This window comes from Oryctolagus cuniculus, chromosome 21, assembly GCF_051225735.1.
Source record: "Oryctolagus cuniculus isolate XC-2025 breed Fujian yellow rabbit chromosome 21, ASM5122573v1, whole genome shotgun sequence".
Classification (NCBI taxonomy): Eukaryota; Metazoa; Chordata; class Mammalia; order Lagomorpha; family Leporidae; genus Oryctolagus; species Oryctolagus cuniculus.
Genome location: NC_142887.1, coordinates 28,754,746 through 28,774,495, shown reverse-complemented (window position 1 = coordinate 28,774,495; position 19,750 = coordinate 28,754,746). Strand labels below are relative to the sequence as shown.

The 19,750-nt window shown below is 45.6% G+C and overlaps 1 protein-coding gene across 11 annotated transcripts in view; it reads right to left on the bottom strand.

The window, feature by feature from the left end:
- The window catches only part of SFI1 (SFI1 centrin binding protein), an 80,908-nt gene that overhangs the window by 25,737 nt on the left and 35,421 nt on the right, over window positions 1–19,750 (bottom strand). For all 11 annotated transcript variants that reach the window (XR_016227352.1, XR_016227353.1, XR_016227354.1 and 8 more), the window contains exons 6-8: window positions 18,413–18,507; window positions 12,027–12,144; window positions 8,948–9,050 (exon numbers count right to left, since the gene is read on the bottom strand). Coding sequence is in view for 5 of the 11 variants with exons in the window: in XM_089323409.1 (XP_089179535.1) it covers window positions 8,948–9,050; window positions 12,027–12,144; window positions 18,413–18,507 (316 nt within the window). In the remaining 6 variants the exon portion in view is untranslated. The remainder of the gene's footprint in view (window positions 1–8,947; window positions 9,051–12,026; window positions 12,145–18,412; window positions 18,508–19,750) is intronic.

Here is a 19,750-nt window from a genome sequence, read left to right as displayed (position 1 = left end):
GTAAACCAGAGAAAACAACAGTCAAAGGAGCGCCAGGAACAGAGACGGAGCACAGGGGAGGAGGGTGAAGACAGACAGATACACACAGGGCTGGGCCAAGCCAAAATCTGAAGCCCAGAACTCAATCTGGGGCCCCTCCATGGGTGGCAGGGCTCAAGGACGTGAGCTGTAACTGGATGACTTCCAGAGTGCACATGAGCAGGAAACTGGAATGGGAAGTGGGGCTGTGACTGAAACCGAGGGACTCTGAGACAGGATGCGGGTGTCCCCAGGTGCATCTTAACTTCTGTGTGTAATGCTCACCATGATTTTTTTTCCAGATTAAAAATAAAAGTCGGGAAGCAGGGAGGCTTTGGATGCCGAGTATTTGGTCGAGCACCGGTGTGCCTAGGTTCAAGACCTGGCTGCACTCCCAATGCCAGCTTCCTGTCAGTGCACACTCTGGAAGGTGGAGCAATGGCTCCCGTGGCTGGGTCCCTGCTACCTCTGTGGGGCGCTCCCTGCTCCTGATGTTGGTCTGGCAGTTGCTGGCATTTGGGGAGTGAACCAGCAGTTGAGAGTTCTCTTCTGTCTAATAAATAAAATTGTTAAAAATCTAAAAAGAGAAATTAAAAAACAAAATCAATGGACAAGAAGCAGGGACAGTCTGAGGGATGGTATAATTAATTCAGACTTGGGAAGGGTGTGGGTCTGACCTTTCTTCCAAAGGAGGAGGAAGCCAACTGTCCAGAGGCCCTTCCCCAGGCAGGGTCATCTCAGGGAAGCGCACCTACAGAATACGAGGGTCTACGTGGAGCTCCCTTACGACTGCACTAAAGTGCACCTGTGTGCAGTGATAATGCAGGCCCTGGCTTGAAGATGACTTTTACAGAAAGTCCAATAATAATCATGTCTTCTGTTCTTAAACCCGGAATACCTCTTCTCCTTTCCTTCAGTTGAATAACATCCTTCCTGGCTCACTAAGAAAACAGACGCCAACAAAAGAGAATTTCCTCAAGGTCCCACCATGCCCACACCCTCACCCACACAGAGGCTCTGCCTTCCTGCTCCCAACAGGGGTCGTGGCTACACCCCGGCTCCTCTCATCTTCTCAAATTCATCACTCTGGCAACTCCCCCTCCTGTGCAGTCCCAGTTTTCCACTCTCTGCTAGATTTTAAAAGCCAGCACATGAATGTGCTATTAGTTCTCCCATCCTAAGAGATAACAAAATCTCTTCAACCAAAGGCAATGGGTGATCTATGATTGGACTCTGGACCAGGCATGAAAATGCAACATTATACAGTTTAATATGAACAGTATACAAACATTACATAATCTTACCAATGTTAAACTTCCTGGATATAATAATGATATTATGATTGCACAGGACAATGTCCTAATATTTAACAAGCTGAAGTGTTCAGGGTAAACTTTATGACCATAATTTTAAAATTGTTCAAAAAATATATTTTAGACTTAGAGAAATCAAATGTGGCAAGATGTTAACAAGCGGTTAAACCAGGGGAAGTACAGCGTGTACCTCTTCTGTGCTGCTGTCAGAAATAAAAACTTGAGAGAAAACTACTGTCACGGAAACACTTCCTGAAAGGAATGGACCAGTGATTCTCAGTCAAAGCCACAACCCACTCTAGACCACACGTGCCCACCCAGGAACACTCCAGCTCCCTCCTTTCCAAGCTCCTGCGTCAAAAGGCTGTTTTTGAATTTCTCTTCGTTCAGGCAAGCTTTCTTGAACCTCCTGTCGTCAGCTTCCTGAAGCTGCTCTTATCCAGTGATCTTCGATCTCCACGTTGCTTGATGCAAAGGTCTACACTCACTCAGTCCTCACCTGCCCTGCTCCGCCAGAAGCACCTGGCACAGCCGCTCACGGCTTCCTTCCCCTGTGTGTCCCTCGTCGTGTCTGCTGCACACTCCTGCACAGGCTCCACCCGGTCCTCTACTCTAACCACACTCACTCCTTCCATTCTTACCCCTGTTGTGCCTTCAGATACCATCTCCTGCTGGGCCCATGCTCAAGAGGCCCTCCCCATATACCCCACTGCCTCCCTGGAGTCTTCCTAAGAAGAGGGCTCCTCCCAGTCTCTCTGCTCAAGCTCACTTCTCCCTCAGCCTTCTCTAATCCAGCCAATGGCAACTCCACTCTTCCAGATGCTCAGGCTCAACCCAGGGAATCCTCTTGGCACCTTTCTCTGGAAGTTCACATATTAAATCTCTCCATTAGCAAATCCTATATGCTATGTCCAAACTATGTCCAGAATCCAAGTACCACCTTACTTACCATCCTTGTCCAAGATCTCACTTTCTATTAAAAAAAATTAACTATTTATTTCACAAGAGCGAGTGAGTGTCCATCTGTTGGTTCACTGCCCAAAGGCCCCCAGTGGCCAGGGCTGAAGCCAGGAACTCATTCCTGGACTTCCATGTGGGTAGCAGGAACCCAACGACTTCAGCCAGGGTTTGAACTGGCAGGTAGCTAGAGTCGGGCACTGAACCCAGGTACTCCAATACAGGATGCGGATGTTTTAATCCCTAGACCCTCTGATCCGTTCCTAACAGAACAACCGGATTGCCCTCCTTGGTTTGCTGTGGTTATGTCACTTAAACCCCTCCTTTTCATATGACCTTTCCCTCTCTACCTGTCTTCTCTGTCATGCCACCACCAGTCTATCAGAGAAACCAAGTCACTTACCCTACAAAATGTCCCACATTTTAGATCTGACTGTCTCTTCGAGGGAACTTGAACTTGTTCCTCTGATCCCTGGATTTCCTATAAACTGACAGATTCACATTAGACTTGGTTGGCATCACTTCCAGCTTTTTTAAGCAAGAACACGAGTGTGGCTGTGCACTGCCCGTTCCATCATCGCTGAGACGCATCACGGCTGTTCAGTGGCTTGGGTGGCAGTCAGCCCATTCCTCCCAGGATGTTTTCTCATCATCTTTCTGTCTGATGATCATTGTCCAGATCCATGTCCTCATTAGAGGTGGCAAAACAGCAATTCTGGAATTCTAGTATTCCTTCTGCATTTATTAATAGCAATCTTTTTTTTTTTTTTTTTTTTTTTTTACAGGCAGAGTGGACAGTGAGAGAGAGAGAGAGACAGAGAGAAAGGTCTTCCTTTGCCTTTGGTTCACCCTCCAATGGCACTGCGCTGATCCGATGGCAGGAGCCAGGTACTTCTCCTGGTCTCCCATGGGGTGCAGGGCCCAAGCACTTGGGCCATCCTCCACTGCACTCCTGGGCCACAGCAGAGAGCTGGACTGGAAGGGGGGCAACCGGGACAGAATCCGGCGCCCTGACCGGGACTAGAACCCGGTGTGCTGGCGCCGCTAGGCAGAGGATTAGCCTATTGAGCCGTGGCGCCGGCCTATTAATAGCAATCTCTCAGTAAAGAAGCTCTTAGCTTTCGCTCTGATTAGCCCTCTGGTTTCTCGGAGATAAAGCTATATAGTAAAGGTGGGATGTATGTCTGATATGTAGTCAAAGAATCAGAATGCTAATGACCTAAAATCACTGGATGCTCAGAAATGTTCTATCGATCAAATGTGTTCCTGAGTCCTGTGACACAGCCCCATTAGCTGTGGTTAATTACCTCACTTTTCAGAACGCTATATCCTAGGCTCATCTCGTCTATCTTCTGCCCCAAACCTATTATTAGCAATTCCTCCAAAAGAAAGCACAAGGTCCTTTTAGTGTGAAATAGTGGAGGCCACAACTTGGATGCTGGGTATGCTAAATGCCATATGCTACTGCCACTGTTTCTAAATCTTTCTGGGAAACAGAGATAAAAATAAATTTTTAAGGCAGGAAAAAAAATTATGACTTCTTTCAATATTTACATTTCAAATCTGAGGGTTTTTACTTAATTTCTTTCATTTTGTACTTGTATTCTTTTCTTTTACACTGGAAATCTTGATTCCTAGTGACACTGCCAGTTACTTGCTTTATCTTACAATGTATCTATAATAGTTTCAAAAGGGGGGCCAGCCCTGTGGCATAATGGGCTAAGCTTCCTCCTGCAGTACAGGCATCCCATACAGGTGCTGGTTCATGTCCTGGCTGCTCTTCTTCTAATCCAGCTTCCTGCTATGGCCTGGAAAAGCAGAAGATGGCCCAAGTGCTTGGCCCCTGCACCCACGTGGGAGACCCAGAAGAAGCTCCCAGTTTCTGGCTTCGGATCAGCCCAGCTCCAGCCGTTGCAGCCATTTGGGGGAGTGAACCAGCAGATGGAAGACTTTTCTTTGTGCCTCTCCCTGTCTTTACCTCTTAAATAAATGAATAAAAATCTTAAAAAAAAAAGTTTCAAAAGAACAAATTAAACTCAGAAGTATTCCATTCCCATACTATTCTCTTCTTGCTCCTTCAGCTAACCATTTTTACATTTTGGGTTTATTTTTCCACTATTTCTTTTTGAAAATACACGTATAATCAAACACATACACCTCTTTCCCTACTCCCCCCCCCCCCCCGCCTTTTAAGATTTACTCATTTATTTACTTCTTTGAAAGGCAGAATCACAGACAGACAGGGAGACACAGATCTTTCATCTGCTGGTTCATTCCCCAAGTGTTCACAACAGCTGGTCCAAGCTGAAGCCAGGAGCTCAGAATTCCATCCAGGTCTCCCACATGGGCAGCAGGGGCCCAAGTACTCGGGCAATCTAATGGGCATTAGCAAGAAGGTGATGTGAAGCAGAGCAGCTAAGACACAAACTGATGCTCCAATATGGGATGCTGGCATCTCAAGAGGTGGCTTCACCTGCTGTACCACAACTCTGGCCCTTCTCCTTCCCTTTCTTATCCAAAAGGCAGCACATTAAAAACCTGAGGGACTCTGTTGAGAGGTGGGGGAAATCATGTTACTCCTTTCCTAGAGTCAACAGCTCCCCGGGAATAAAAGCCAAAGCCTTTACAGGGTACAGCCTGAAAAGCCCTGTGGTCTGGCTGTAACCTTCTAAACTCACCCTTTCCACTCTCCCTCTCACGCTTGCCAAGATACCATGAGGTTTTCCCAATTTTGTACATGTGACAATTTTCCAAACCTAATGTAAAAATCAGTATAGTATAATAAAAATTCTGGTAGGTTTTGTTGTGTAACTTGACAAGCTGATCCTAAAATTACTAAAAAAAAAAAAAAAAAAAAAAGTGAAGAACAATCAAGATAATTTTTTAAAAGAACAAGAATAAAGAAGCTCCCTTCCCATTTATAGAGGTGTGGGAGCTTACAGGAGCAGGCACAATAACAATCGTGCATTTCCATATTTCCAGCATGGCTCCATGCACGTTATATACCCCATGAGATAGGCACCACTATTTCAGATAAGAAATCTGACACAAAGGGAGGCTAATTAACTCATTTAAAGGTCCCAAACTAACAGGTGCTGGAGGCAGAATTCCCCCAGGGCAGTCTAGGAGCTTTCTTAGCTGCTTCATTAAATTTTAACTGAAGTGGCATGGCGGCGTTGGCAGAGGGATAGACAAATAGAATAAAGGAATAGGAAGCCTAGGAACAGATCCACGAACAGATGAAACCACGCTGTATAATAGAGGTGGATTACTATCCGCATAAAAAAGATGCAAGACGGCCTAGTCAGTAGACAGTGCTGGAGCCATGAAGTGTCCAGATGGAAGATGCTGAACTAAGATCCTGTTTCATACAGTATGTAAAATTAGACCTAAGGGGCTGGGCATTTGGCTTGGCAGCTAAGAGGCCTATGTCCCAACGTGGGAGGCAGCAGGTCCTGGGTAGAGGGCCCTCTGCTGCCCACTCGGGAGTCTGCACTGTGTTCTTGGCTCCCAGCTCCAGCCCTGGGAGTCAGCCAGCACGTGGGAGCTCTTCATCTCTCTCAAACAAGTAAGATCAAAAAAAACATTTTGAAGTGTGTGGAAAACAGAATTAAAAGGTGACTTTAATTTTGGTGGAAAAAAATGCTGAAATCCATGCATTTTTCTCATAATACAAATTTACATGAACTTTTTGATGTTTAAGAATGCTCTCTCCAGCACTGCTGGTAACTGCAAACAAAGTAGAAGTAATCAACAGCCCATCCGGGTCCAGCACTGTGGCGTAACAGGTAAAGCCTGCAGTACTGGCATCCCATATGCTGCTTCACTTCCTATCCAGCTCTCTGCTATGGCTTGGGAAAGCAATAGAGGGTGGTCCAAGTTCTTGGGCACCTATACCTGTGTGGGAGACTGGGAAGAAGCTCCTAGCTTTAGATTGGTGCAGCTCTGGCCATTGCGGCCATTTAGGTAACAAACCTCAGCAGATGGAAGACCTCTCTCCCTCTCTCTGCGTCTGCCTCTCTGTAACTCTTTCAAATAAATCAATCAATCTTAAAAAAAAAAAGTCTATCATCAGGTGAGTGGATAAACTGTGCCCTATTCATATGATGACCTAATATACCGAGCTAACAGATCTCTGAATATACCCATGGATAATTCAAAACTATACTGCTGCATAAAGAAAAGCAAGTTGGACAGTACATGTATAGCACAACACAATTTATCCATTTCCCAAAAAACAGATGCCCTAAAACCTTTTTGAGTAAGAATACACCAATTTTACAAGGAAAAAAGAATACAGGAAACTGCCCACATCAGGATCAGAATAGCGGCTATCCTCAAGGAGGAGAGGAAGCCGAAGGAAGGAGGGGCAGGGCTTTGACAGGGTCCACTACACTAATTTAAGATTCTGGAACAAGACACAAAATGCCAACACCTTTTAAATCTGGGTAATGGGTACTTGGCTGTTAATATTTTTACAATGTTTTATTTTTATATGTTCCTACATTTGAAATAATGTTTTTTAAAATATCAGATGGCTCATTATGTCTGCCCCGACACGTTCCTAGAGAAGCTTGTGAGGATCAAGAGATATGACCTGGGTGCATGTCCTTGGTAAACCACAGGAACTTCTCAGACACAACGCATCATCACAATCCACAGGATGAAGTCTGGCCTTACTTACAGTCTTGTGTAACTGTTTGTCTGTATCAGTACTGACTGTTCACATTAGTCTCTGAATGACTTTTAGCTATTCATGTAAGTTCAATCCAACCTTAAACCATAAACACTTGCTACCACTAAAAATATTCAATCAAATCTGTTGATGCAAGCCTTGAAGAGAACTATAAAAAGCAAATTCTAAATATGTTCTGGACAGCGGTAGCTTCAGCAGAATGAAAGTGGCTATCCAAAAGCGGGAGCATCCACACGCTTGTCCATCAATGACAGGAAAGCAGTCTCTTTAGGTTCCCATGTTTACAGCATTTTCCCACCGGTCATCTCCTGAGGTGACGAGTCTGGTAAGGACTAGAGTGTATGTGGTTCAGAGAGTGGTTCTGCAGTGTCCAGGATGCTTGGATTAAACCCGGCTCTGACCTTTGCTACATGTATGACCTTGGTTCAAGTAATTTAACCTTCAGAGTTTCCTCAACAATAACTGGGATTTAAAAAAAATCCTATGAAAGCATGTATGCAAAGCACTTAGTCTAGCACCTACCACAAGTGAGACCACAACAGAAACCACCGTTGCTGTTGCTGCTGCTACTGTTAATATTACTGGTGAGACTGTCTCTTATTTCCTTGTTGTTGGCTCAGACAATCTTATGAGGTCAAAGGTCAGGGGTCAGAAAATAAATATTTTAGGCTTTGCTGGCCATGCAGTCTATAAGGCTATAAGGCTGCTCAGCAGATAACACATCAATGAATGAATGAGTGGATCAGTGTCCCAATAAAACTATTTACAAAAACAAGCAGCAGGACAAATGTGGTGGATGGGCCAGAGCTTGTTATCTCAGATCTAGACAGCTGTGTGTGCCATCTGCATGTGATCTGCATCTGCTTCCAAAGACTTTGCAATATGTCATCAGTTCAAAAACATATTCCTGGGCCGGTGCCGCAGCTCACTAGGCTAATCCTCTGCCTTGCGGCGCCGGCACACCGGGTTCTAGTCCCAGTCAGGGCGCCGGATTCTGTCCCAGTTGCCCCTCTTCCAGGCCAGCTCTCTGCTGTGGCCAGGGAGTGCAGTGAAGGATGGCCCAAGTCCTTGGGCCCTGCACCCCGTGGGAGACCAGGAGAAGCACCTGGCTCCTGCCATTGGATCAGTGCGGTGCGCTGGCCGCAGCACGCCAGCCGCAGTGGCCATTGGAGGGTGAACCAAAGGCAAAGGAAGACCTTTCTCTCTGTCTCTCTCTCTCACTGTCCACTCTGCCTGTCAAAACAAAAACAAAAACAAAAACAAAACAAAACAAAACAAAACAAAACAAAACAAAAAAACCCATATTCCTGGTGAGGGGATAAAGAAAAACAAAGATACTCTTCCTACATTTAGTAACTTGGGCTTCCTCCTCCACCCCCCTTTCTTATTCTATTTTCTATAACTGACTTGGCAATCCTGTAATTACAAAACAGACACAGAAAATGACAGAAACTCGGAGTATATCAAAGACCCTAAGAAAGTTTCACTACACCATAGTTTGGGTACAGGCCTTAGGCTTTCATAACTAACCAAAAACTAGTGGCTTTACTAAAAGTAACCTCTAAGATAAGCAAAATTATAAGAAAAAATAATCCAGGTTTTCTTTTCGGTATTTGTTTATTTCCTGTTCTCACAGTTTTCTCGTTTGCTGTAGCTAAATAGTAAGGAGGAAATAAGAGCACACTGCCGTTTGTTCAACACGCTTGTAACATTCATAAACCCTGCCCAAGGCCACAGCTAACAAATGTACTCTGGGAACTACTGGTAATCACATCCAGGATGGGCCTGGCATGGCCTCAGTAGCAGTCTTGTCTGATAAAGAGCACAACCTTCCACACTGCTTCTGCCCATATCAGCACCCTTGGCCCAGCAAAGCTTCCTCTGGGGAGTCTGAGCCCAGTCTGTAGGTGTGGAGCTTGACACATGGACAGACAGCACCCAAACCCAAGTCCACTGGAATTACCTGCAGCTGGAGGCTCAGGGCCCTGTGCTTCACAGCTGACGCATGGAGGGCACGGCTCAGGCAGGCCTGTCCCAGTCGCCGCCTCCACTCTGTCCAGCACACCCTGAAAGAGCAAACCAAAGATGGGGCCAGCCAGAAAAAAGGCCACTCAGATAAGAGAAGGGAGTGAGGGATGGGCTTCAGATCCTCAGCTCTGGTCCTTCCCCCTCACGGTGACATCTCTAGGTTAGTATCTGCTAGAGAAACTGCTGGTTTCTCTCTCTCTCTCTCTCTCTCTCTCTCTCTCTCTCTCTCTTTCACACACACACACACACACACACACATGAGAAACAATTCTGGAGCTGCCAACTAAGGGTTGGAAATTGATGGTTCCTAAGGTCAGATTCAGCCTAATCACTACAGACATATTCTGTTTGGTCTATTTCGTTTAAAATTAATTACTAGAGCAGGCATTTGGCCCAGCGGTTAAGATACCACTTGTGATGCCTGCATCCCATACAAAGTGCCTAGTTTGGAGCCCCAGATCTGATACTGATTCCAGGTTCCTGCTTATGCAGACCCTGGGAAGCAGCAATGAATGAGTGCTCAAGAACTTGTGTTAGACCCAGATGAGTTTCCAGCCGCTGGGTTTGGCCTGGCCCAGTCTCAGCTATTACAGACAAGTGGGGAGTAAACCACCCAGTGGAAATTCTGTCTGTCTCTCTCTCTGTAAAATAAACAAAATAGACAAAAATGTGAAAAATAATGATTGTCAACATTTAAAGATCATATTCTGCAGAATAATCGATGTAAGAAGCAACCATGGATTTCCTGCCTCGCTGGATTCCTTCCAACTGTCCTGGACAAGTTTTGGTTTCAGTCTTGGTTTCTTTTCCAGTTATTTTCCAATCTGCCGTAGGACAACAGCCATGAGAAAACCAGTCTGCAGGCTCCGCTTTCCAGAAGCTCTACTTGCCTGCTCACTCTACCCACAAAGACCTCTCTCTTCTGAACCTACTCTCTTTTCCTAACCTACACCCTGTTTACCAAAATCACTCCAAAAATCTCCAGCTGTCTTGCAGTATTATTTTTAAGTACTTAGCTCCCTGGATATAATCCCAGCACCAACATAGTACCAGAACATTTTAAGGCCTCAACAAACATACATTGAGTAAATGAATTCATTATACAAAAATATCCGCCACAGACTCAAGCAGAACTGCATACTAATTAAGTATTTAAAAATACTTGCTGAGGGGCATGCACTTGGCACGGTAGTTAAGACACTGCTTAGGATGCCTGCATCCCCTATAGGAGTGCCTGGGTTTGAATTCCAGCTCCACTTCCAATTTCAGGTCCCTGTAAATGCACACCTTGAGAGGCAGCAAGTGACACAACAAGTATTAGGGTCCCTGTGGCTAACATGGGAGACTCAGACTGAATTCTAGGTGATCGGTTTGGGTCTGGCCCAGCCTTTGGCTGTTGCAGGAATTTGAGGAGTGAACCAGTGGATGGAAGATCTCTATCTCTTTATGTTTATGCTTCTGCCTTTTCAGTAAATTAAATGTTTAATTATAAAAATATCCCTGAATAAATTTTAAATAATCTTATTTTTATTTAAATGCCTTTTTTACATCCACTGATGTTCTGTACACTGCTAAATACCCTGCAGGTGTTACCATGTTTATTCCCCATGACAATCGTGAAATATACTTAGTTTGCCTATTTATTTCCCAGATAGTGAAATGACCCAATAGCATGTGTAGGAACACAGATTCAAAACCAAGCTGGTACAGTAGCAAAGCCTCTGCTCTTAACCGTTTTAAAAGCCCAGCTCTTTCCAGCAAGAACTGTGCATTTAATACACCACCATTCAGGACATCCCAGTACCACTAGAGAGGCACACAGGGGTATCAGTTCCATATAAAGCAGTTCCCTGTTATTAAAAGCAGATTAATTGATGTTCCTCCAAAGCTTCTGCAATGCTAATGAGAGGTAGTGTAGCACAGCAGTTAGGGGTGGAAGTAGGTGATTCCTAGTTTTGCCAATTACAGTTTGTGTGAGCTCAGTCAAGCTACTCAACTTTTCTGTACATTGTAAAATGTGCAATAACAGTATATGGCAAAGATTAAATAATACATTTTACATTAAAAAGTTAACATACACACAAACTTAATGCAGGATTTAGAACACTGTAAATACTCAATTAGCCTTGAATATGATTATGTAAAATATAACAGTGAAACAGATTATCAATTAATATTATGCATTATGTTTGAAGAGCTGTTTTAAGATAAGTTTTTAAGAAAATTTTTAAGAAGATGTATTTATCGGGCCAGTGCTGTGGTGTAGTGAGTAAAGCCATTGCCTGCAGTGCCAGCATCCCATATTGGTGCCGGTCCGAGTCCTGGCTGCTCCGTTTCCAATCCAGCTCTCTGCTATGGCCTGGGAAAGCAGCAGAGGGTGGCCCAAGTCCTTGGGCCACTGCACCCATGTGGGAGACCCAGAAGAAGTTCCTGCCTTCTGGCTTTGGATCGGCGAAGCTCTGGCCATTGCAATCAATTGGGGAGTGAACCAGCGGATGAAAGACCTCTTTCTCTCTGCCTCTCCTTCTCTTTCTGTGTAACTTTGTCTTTCAAATAAATAAATACATCCTAAAAAAAAAAAAACAAAAAACAAAAAAAAAACAAAAAAAAAAACAAGATGTATTTATCTGAAGGTAGAATTACACACACATGAGCATGGAGAGAGAGACAGAGCCTGAGAAAGAAACAAACAGACACATCTTCCATCTGCTGGTCCACTCCCCAAATGGCCACAACAGCTGTGGCTGGCCAGACGGAAGTTAAAAGTCTGGGTCGCCTGCATGGGTGACAGGGGCCAAAATACTTAGGCCATTTTCTGCTGCCTTCCCAACCGCATAAGCAGGGAGGTGGATCAAAAGTGGAACAGCAGGACTTGAACCTGCACTCATATGGGATGCCAATTCAACCTGCTACGCCACAACCCTGGCCCCTAACATGGGTTTTATGCTGCTCCCCACATAGCGGTTGGTGAAGGATGACGGCTGCTGCTCTGAGGGGCAATCAAGTGCACTCACCGTAAAATACTCTGCTGCCTGAACTCCACAGCCGTGCTCTGCATCTCAAGTTTGGTTTGCCGAAAAATCACATAGATCAACCAGGACTTCCAGGCCTGTCGCATCTTTTGCTTTGCATCTAGACACACCAAAGGCATTTATTTTAAAGGGTAAGAGGAGATGTGTTACCCTGGGTAATGACAAAAGCTCAAGGCTCTCTGTATTCATCCTTTCTTTGAATCCCTGAATCTCTCTAGCCTTTGTGTGCCCCCTGCTGGAAAAGTTGTGAAGTGCTACAAAATTAACGCAGATCCAAGTACAAGTGAAGACTACATGATGACACTGACAACATTTAAAGAAAGATCAATGTACTGAACTGTCCAGGAAGTCCTTCCTTTACATGTTCCTATTTCTTGTGTGTGTGGTTTCTTTTTCTTTTTTTTTTTTTTAACAGGCAGAGTGGACAGTGAGAGAGAGAGACAGAGAGAAAGGTCTTCCTTTTTGCCGTTGGTTCACCCTCCAATGGCCGCAGCGGCCGGCGCACTGCACTGATCCGAAGGCAGGAGCCAGGTGCTTCTCCTGGTCTCCCATGGGGTGCAGGGCCCAAGCACTTGGGCCATCCTCCACTGCACTCCCTGGCCACAGCAGAGAGCTGGCCTGGAAGAGGGGCAACCAGGACAGAGTCCGGCGCCCCGACCAGGACTAGAACCCGGTGTGCCGGCACCACTAGGCGGAGGATTAGCCTAGTGAGCCGCAGCGCCGGCCTCCTATTTCTTTATAGATGTATTATTCAATAGTTACAGATTAAATTCTATACATCAACAGGCAACAGAGAAGTTTTTTAGGGATACAGATGTAATAATACTGGCATGAACTGGTGATTGCATTTTTTTTTTAAGATTTTATTTATTTATTTGAAAGGCAGAGGCAGAGAGAGATAGAGAGGTCTTCCATTCGCCGGCTCACTTCCTGGATGGCTGCAACGGCCAGAGCTGGGCTGATCCAAAGCCAAGAGCTTCCTCTGGGTTTCCCACGTGGACACAGGGGCCCAAAAACTTGGGCCATCTTCCACCACTTTCCCAGGCCTTGGCAGAGAGTGGGATTGGAAGTGGAGCAGCTGGGACTCGAACTGGCGCCCATATGGGATGTCGGCACCACAGGCAGCGGCTTTACTCGCTACACCACAGTGCTGGACCCAAATTTCTTTTAAGAAAAGATTTATTTATTTATTTATTTGAAAGGCAGAGTGTCAGAGACAGAGAGCTTCATTTCTGCTGGTTCACTCCCTAAATGGCCACAACAGCCAGGTCTGGGCCAGGCCAAAGGCCAGAGTCAGGAATTTCATCCATTTCATCCCAGTTTCCCCATGGGTGGCAGCAACCCAAGCATTTGGGAGCTGCATCACAAGAGAAGCAACCGGGCCTTGAACCTGCACCCCAATACGAGATGCTAGTGTCACAAGCAATGGCCTAATCCCTAGCAACACAATGCCAGTCCCATGAGCTGATAAATTGTTGAAACTGGGTTATCGGTATGTGGAGGTTCCTGATTCTCGCAATTTTGTAGACACTTAATAATCTCCATAATATGAAGCTAAATAAGGAGAAATTATGTTAGAAAACTTGCTTTTTCTAACAATAACTAAAGTAGAAAAAGCAGAATGTAAGAAATGAGTGTAATTGGGAAATAATAAAGAGGATAAGTAATGATCATAAAAGAAAAACAATTTACTAGATGTGGGAGGTACGAAAGCCCACAAGTGTCCTTCTATGGTAAATTCCATTTTCATTATGAAAGTTACCACTTGGGGCCAGTGCTGTGGCACAGTGGGTTAAAGCCCTGGCCTGCAGCACCAGCATCCCATATGGGCACCGATTCTAGTCCCGCTGCTCCTCTTCTGATCCAGCTCTCTGCTGTGGCTTGGGAAAGCAGCAGAAGATGGTCCAAGTGTTTGGGTCCTTGCACCCACATGGGAGATCAGGAAGAAGCACCTGGTTCCTGACTTTGGATCTGTGCAGCTCTGGCCACTGCAGCCATTTGGGGAGTAAACCAATGGAAGGAAGGCCTTTCTCTCTGTCTCTCCCTCTCATTGTCTGTAACTCTACCTCTCAAATAAATGAATAAAATTTTTAAAAAAAAGAAAGAAAAGAAAAGGAAAGAAGAGTTACCACTGACTGGGGCCAGTGCTGTGGTGCAGTGGGTTAAAGCCAGCATCCCATATAGGTGCCAGTTCAAGTCCTAGCTGCTCCACTTCAGATCCAGCTCCCTGATAATGTACCTGGGAAAGCAGTGGAGGATGGCCCAAATCCTTGGATCCCTGCACCCACAGGGGAGACCTGGAGGAAGCTCCTGACCTCTGGCTTCAGATCAGCTCAACTCCGGCCATTGTGTGGTCATTTGGGGAATGAACCAGAGGATGGAAGACTTCTCTCTTTCTCTCCATAACTCATTCAAAGAAATATTATAAATTGTTTTAAAGTTATCACTGATGAAGTCAATTTCTTTTCAGAATACAAAGGGAAAAATAACATTATAAAAAAGTTTTTTAGGACATTCTCCAAAATGTGCTCACTAGGAATACAGCTCACCATACCTTATAAATACTGACAGACAAACCAAAATGTACAGGAGAATGTAACAGGTAGCTCCTGAGCCCACCCTGGGCCTCAGAAACCGGCCCACCAAGGTTCAGGAGCACAGTACAATGCTGTGGCTTAGAGTGTGGGCTGCTGAGAGAGACAAGCCAGGTTTCAATACTGACCCTTCCACTCTGTAGCCAAGTCATCTCACACAAGCTCCTCATCTGTGGAAAAGATGCCACCCTCAGAGGTATGTCTGAAAAGCCCAAGTGAAATTATCTATGAAGAATGTCTCCAATTAACATGAACTGTTATTTTTTTTTTAAGATTTATTTATTCTATTTGAAAGGCAGAGTTACAGACAGAGAAATCTTCCATCTATAGGTTCACTCCCCAAATGGCTGCAAAGGACAGGGCAGGGTCAGGCTGAACCCAGGAGCATAGAAACTCCATCTGGGTCTCCCACCTGGGTGGCAGGTACCCAAATACCACTGCTTTTCCAGGCTATTAGCAGGGAGCTGGATTGGAAGTGGACTGGCTGGGATAAAAACTAGCACTCATTATGGGACGCCAGCATCATAGGCAGTGGCTTAACCCCTTGTACCACAACATCAGCCCCAGGAAAACTCCCTTTGATGTTTAAAATAAAGAGTTATTTGTGACATATGATGGTTATTTCAGGCCTTGTCCACAGATCACAGGGAGTATCCACTCAACCTTACACTGTTATATAAAAAGTCTGCAAATAGTTAGTACTTTAGAGAAGCAGGATTCTCAGACTATCTTGTGCATCAGAATCACTGCAGATTGTTCGTGCAAATTAGCGCTCAGAAAATAACAGCTTGGGGCTGGCACTGTGGTGCAGTGGGTTAAGCCACCACCTGTGACACCAGTGCCGGTTTGTATCCCTGCTACTCTACTTCTCATCCAGCTGCAAATGGCCTAGGAGAGGCGGCAGAGGATGGCCCAGGTGTTTGGGCCCCTGCCACCAAGTTGGGGAACTGGAAGAAGCTCCCGGGAGTGAACCAGCAGTTGGAAGACCTCTGTTTCTCTTGCTCTCTTGCTGTAACTCTTTCAAATAAATAAACAAATATTTTTTTAAAAAAATCTGGAAGAAATGAAATGATACTAAGTCTTGTTCTCTGATCATAATGAAATCCTTAACAGAAAGATACCAGAAAGTCCCCAAATATTAGGAAACTAAGTATACTTCTAAATAATCTATGGGGCAAAGAAGAAGGCTCAAGGGGAACTATAAAACATTTTTTACTCATTACTCATTGAAAACAGAAATCTAACATTAAAATGTATATGATGTAGTTAAAGGTGTGTTTAAGGGAACTTTATTTAAAAAAAAAAAAAAAAAGACGTATTTTATTTATTTGAAAGGCAGAGTTACACAGAGAGAGGAGAGACAGGGATGTCTTCTATTCACTGATTAACTTCCCAAATGGCCAGAGCTGGGCCGGGCCAAAGCCAACAGCCAGGAGCTTCATTCAAGTCTAATACATGGGTGCAGGGGCCCAAGCACTTGGGTTGTCTGCTGCTGCTTTCTTAATAGCATTAACAGGCAGATGGATCAGAATTGGAGCAACTGGGACTCCAACCAACACCCATATGGGATGCTGGTGTTGCAGGCAGCAGCCTTAACCATTATGTCACATCACCATCCCCAAAGGGAACTTTATAGCAGTAAATGCTATAGAAAACAAAACCCGGGACCAGCACTGTGGCATAGCAGGTAAAGCCGCCGCCTGCAGTGCCAGCATCCCATATGGGCACCAGTTCGAGTGCCAGCCACTCCACTTCAATCCAGCTCTCTGCTGTGGCCTGGGAAAGCAGTAGAAGATGGTCCAAGTGCTTGGGGCCCTGCACCCACGTGGGAGACACAGAAGAAGCTCCTGGCTCCTGGCTTCGGATCTGTGTAGCTCCAGCTATTGTGGTCAACTGGGGAGTGAACCAGCGGATGAAAGACCTCTCTCTCTCTCTCTCTCTCTCTCTCTGCCTCTTCTTCTCTCTCTGTGTAACTGACTTTCAAATAAATAAAATCTTAAAAAAAAACACAAAGATCTTAAATCAGCAACCTTAGTTTGTACATTAAAGAACTAGGAAAAGATCAAATTAAGACCAAAGCTTGAAGAAGAAAGATCATTTTTAAAAAAGGAGCAGAAGAGCCGGCGCCGTGGCTCAATAGGCTAATCCTCCACCTTGCGGCGCCGGCACACCGGGTTCTAGTCCCGGTCGGGGCACCGGATTCTGTCCCGGTTGCCCCTCTTCCAGGCCAGCTCTCTGCTATGGCCAGGGAGTGCAGTGGAGGATGGCCCAGGTGCTTGGGCCCTGCACCCCATGGGAGACCAGGAAAAGCACCTGGATCCTGGCTCCTGCCATCGGATCAGCGCGGTGCGCCGGCTGCAGCGGCGGCCATTGGAGGGTGAACCAACGGCAAAGGAAGACCTTTCTCTCTCTGTCTCTCTCTCTCACTGTCCACTCTGCCTATCAAAAAAAATAAAAAAAAAAAAAAAAGGAGCAGAAGGCCGGTGCAGCGGCTCACTAGGCTAATCCTCCGCCTGCAGCGCCGGCACCCCAGGTTCTAGTCCTGGTTGGGGCGCCAGATTCTGTCCCTGTTGCTCCTCTTCCAGTCCAGCTCTCTGCTGTGGCCCAGGAAGGCAGTGAAAGATGGCCCAAGTGCTTGGGCCCTGCACCCGCATGGGAGACCAGGAGGAAGCACCTGGCTCCTGGCTTCGTATTGGTGCAGTGCGCTGGCCGCAGCAGCCATTTTGGGGGGGTGAACCAGCGGAAGGAAGACCTTTCTCTCTGTCTCTCTCCCTCACTAACTCTGTCAGAGAAAAAAAAAAAAAAGAGCAGAAATCAATGAACTTGAAAACAAAGAGATTGGCAAGAATAAAGAACTGGAGGCCGGTGCTGTGGCGTAGCAGATGAAGCCACCGCCTGCAGTGCTGGCATCCCATATGGGCGCCAGTTCAAGTCCCCACTGCTCCACTTCCAATCCAGCTCTCTGCTATACCCTGAGAAAGCTGTGGAAGATGGCCCAAGTATGGAAGATGGCCCAAATGTGGGAGACCAGGAAGAAGCTGACTCCTAACTTCAGCCTGGCCTGGTCCCATTTGGGGAGTAAACCAGCAGGTGGAAGAACCCTAATTCAAAATAAATAAATAAATACATCCTCAAAAAGAAAGAAATGAGCACTGCAGCTCCGCTCCACAGTCTCCCTGCAACCTGACACATGGCAGCAAGACAGAGGGCAGCCCCCTGGTGCATGGGGGACATAGGCAGCACATTGCACCAGCCGGCCGGGACAGGCCAGTTCACACAAATTAGGGCCAAATGAGCTTTTAGCACCAAAACCACAGCGTGTGGGAGAGCCACAGGAATCTGATCCCACAAGAGTCCCCATTCAGGGAACACGTATTCTGAAAACCACAAACAGGAGTCACACAAATCTTCCCTTCCTGCAGGTTGTGCCACAGCAGGGTAAGTCGACGCTTGGGGCACTGGCCTCCCACGCTGGAGTCTCAGCTCCTCTGCCTCCTGCTAACGCATGGGAGGCAGCGGATGACAGCTGAAGTGCTTGGACTCCTGCCACCCATCTGGGAGTCCTGGATTAAATTCCTGGGCACTGACTTTGACCTGGCCCAACCCCAGCCGCTATGGACATTTGGGAGTGAACCAGCTGACAGCAATTCCATCTGTACATCTCTCTCTCTCTCTCTCGGCCTCTCAAATAGCGTCTTCTCTCTCGGACACAATTTGCTTGTCTTTTGAGCAAGAGTAAACATGGGCATGATCTTTTGGACTTCCTTTTCTTACCATGATCCTCTGCTCTGATGTACTTGTTCCTCATCTCCTGCTGCTGGTGCACATAGGTCTTCCAGTTCTGGAACATCAGGTTGTACAAGTAGTACCTGAGGAATCAGAAAAGCAAATGACCGCTCCTCATTCAGCACAGTCTGTTCTCTATGTAGAAGAAAATAACACAGAACCTCCTGACACAAAAAAAACTCTACTGCATTTAAGTTCCAACTGCACGTCCTGGAATCACAGGGAAGCCTACTGTCCTTGGAGCAGTCATTGGCCACCCCTTGGAGCTGTCATGGGGGAAGAGAAGGCCTGATTTCTCCAAGAAGACCTTCACTTCTGGCATTCACAAGGCCACGATGCTTGGAACAACAGTCGTTATCTTAATCAACCTGCACACCATGCAAAACATTTGCCCTCCTCTCCACCAAAACACAATCAATGACACTTCTTCCTTTTCTTGTTCCTTTTCGATTCACATACCATACACTTTAAGACCTTCTTCATTCCATACTTTTACTACTCCAGTTCCTCAGGCTTCATTTCAGCTTACTAGAATTATTCAATGTTAATACCTTAAATATTCACAAATCAGAATTCCTGCCCCCAAAGAACCTAAAAGTATGACTAAAATGAGAATGAATACCATTTTAAAGACACAATGTATAAAATATATTTTTTGGAGGGCCGGCACTATTACATAGCGGGTAAAGCCGCCGCCTGCAGTGCCTGCATCCCATATGGGCGCCGGTTCAGGTCCCAGCTGCTCCACTTCCGATCCAGCTCTCTGCTATGGCCTGGGAAAGCAGTAGAAGATGGCCCAAGCACTTGGGCCCCTGAACCCACATGGGAAACCCAGAAGAAGCTCCTGGCTCCTGGCTTTGGATAGGCACAGCTCTGGCTGTTCCGGCCATCTGGGGAGTGACAGTGGATGGAAGATCTCTCTCTCTCTCTCTGCCTCTGCTTTTCTGTGTAACTCTTTCAAATAAATAAATAAATCTTTAAAAATATTTTTTCTTTCCAAAAAAGGTATAAAATATGTATTCTGTATAATTCCCCATTTTTTTATCCACATATCCATGGAAAAGAGAATATCAAAGAGAAAGCATTTTCCTTTTCTATATTCTTGGTGCGCTATAGTGACTGGGCATATGGAATACTTTCTCACTTTATCAATATAAATTAAAACATATTACTATCTTAAAAAGCAAAATACTCTCAGAATTAGAAATTATTTGGAAGTGAGAAACAATAAGAAATGTCCCATCAAATAATTGGCATGATACAATACACACAGAGTGGTTATTTGAATTAGCTGGGGAGTGCGGAGGAGTGTATGGACCCTGCATG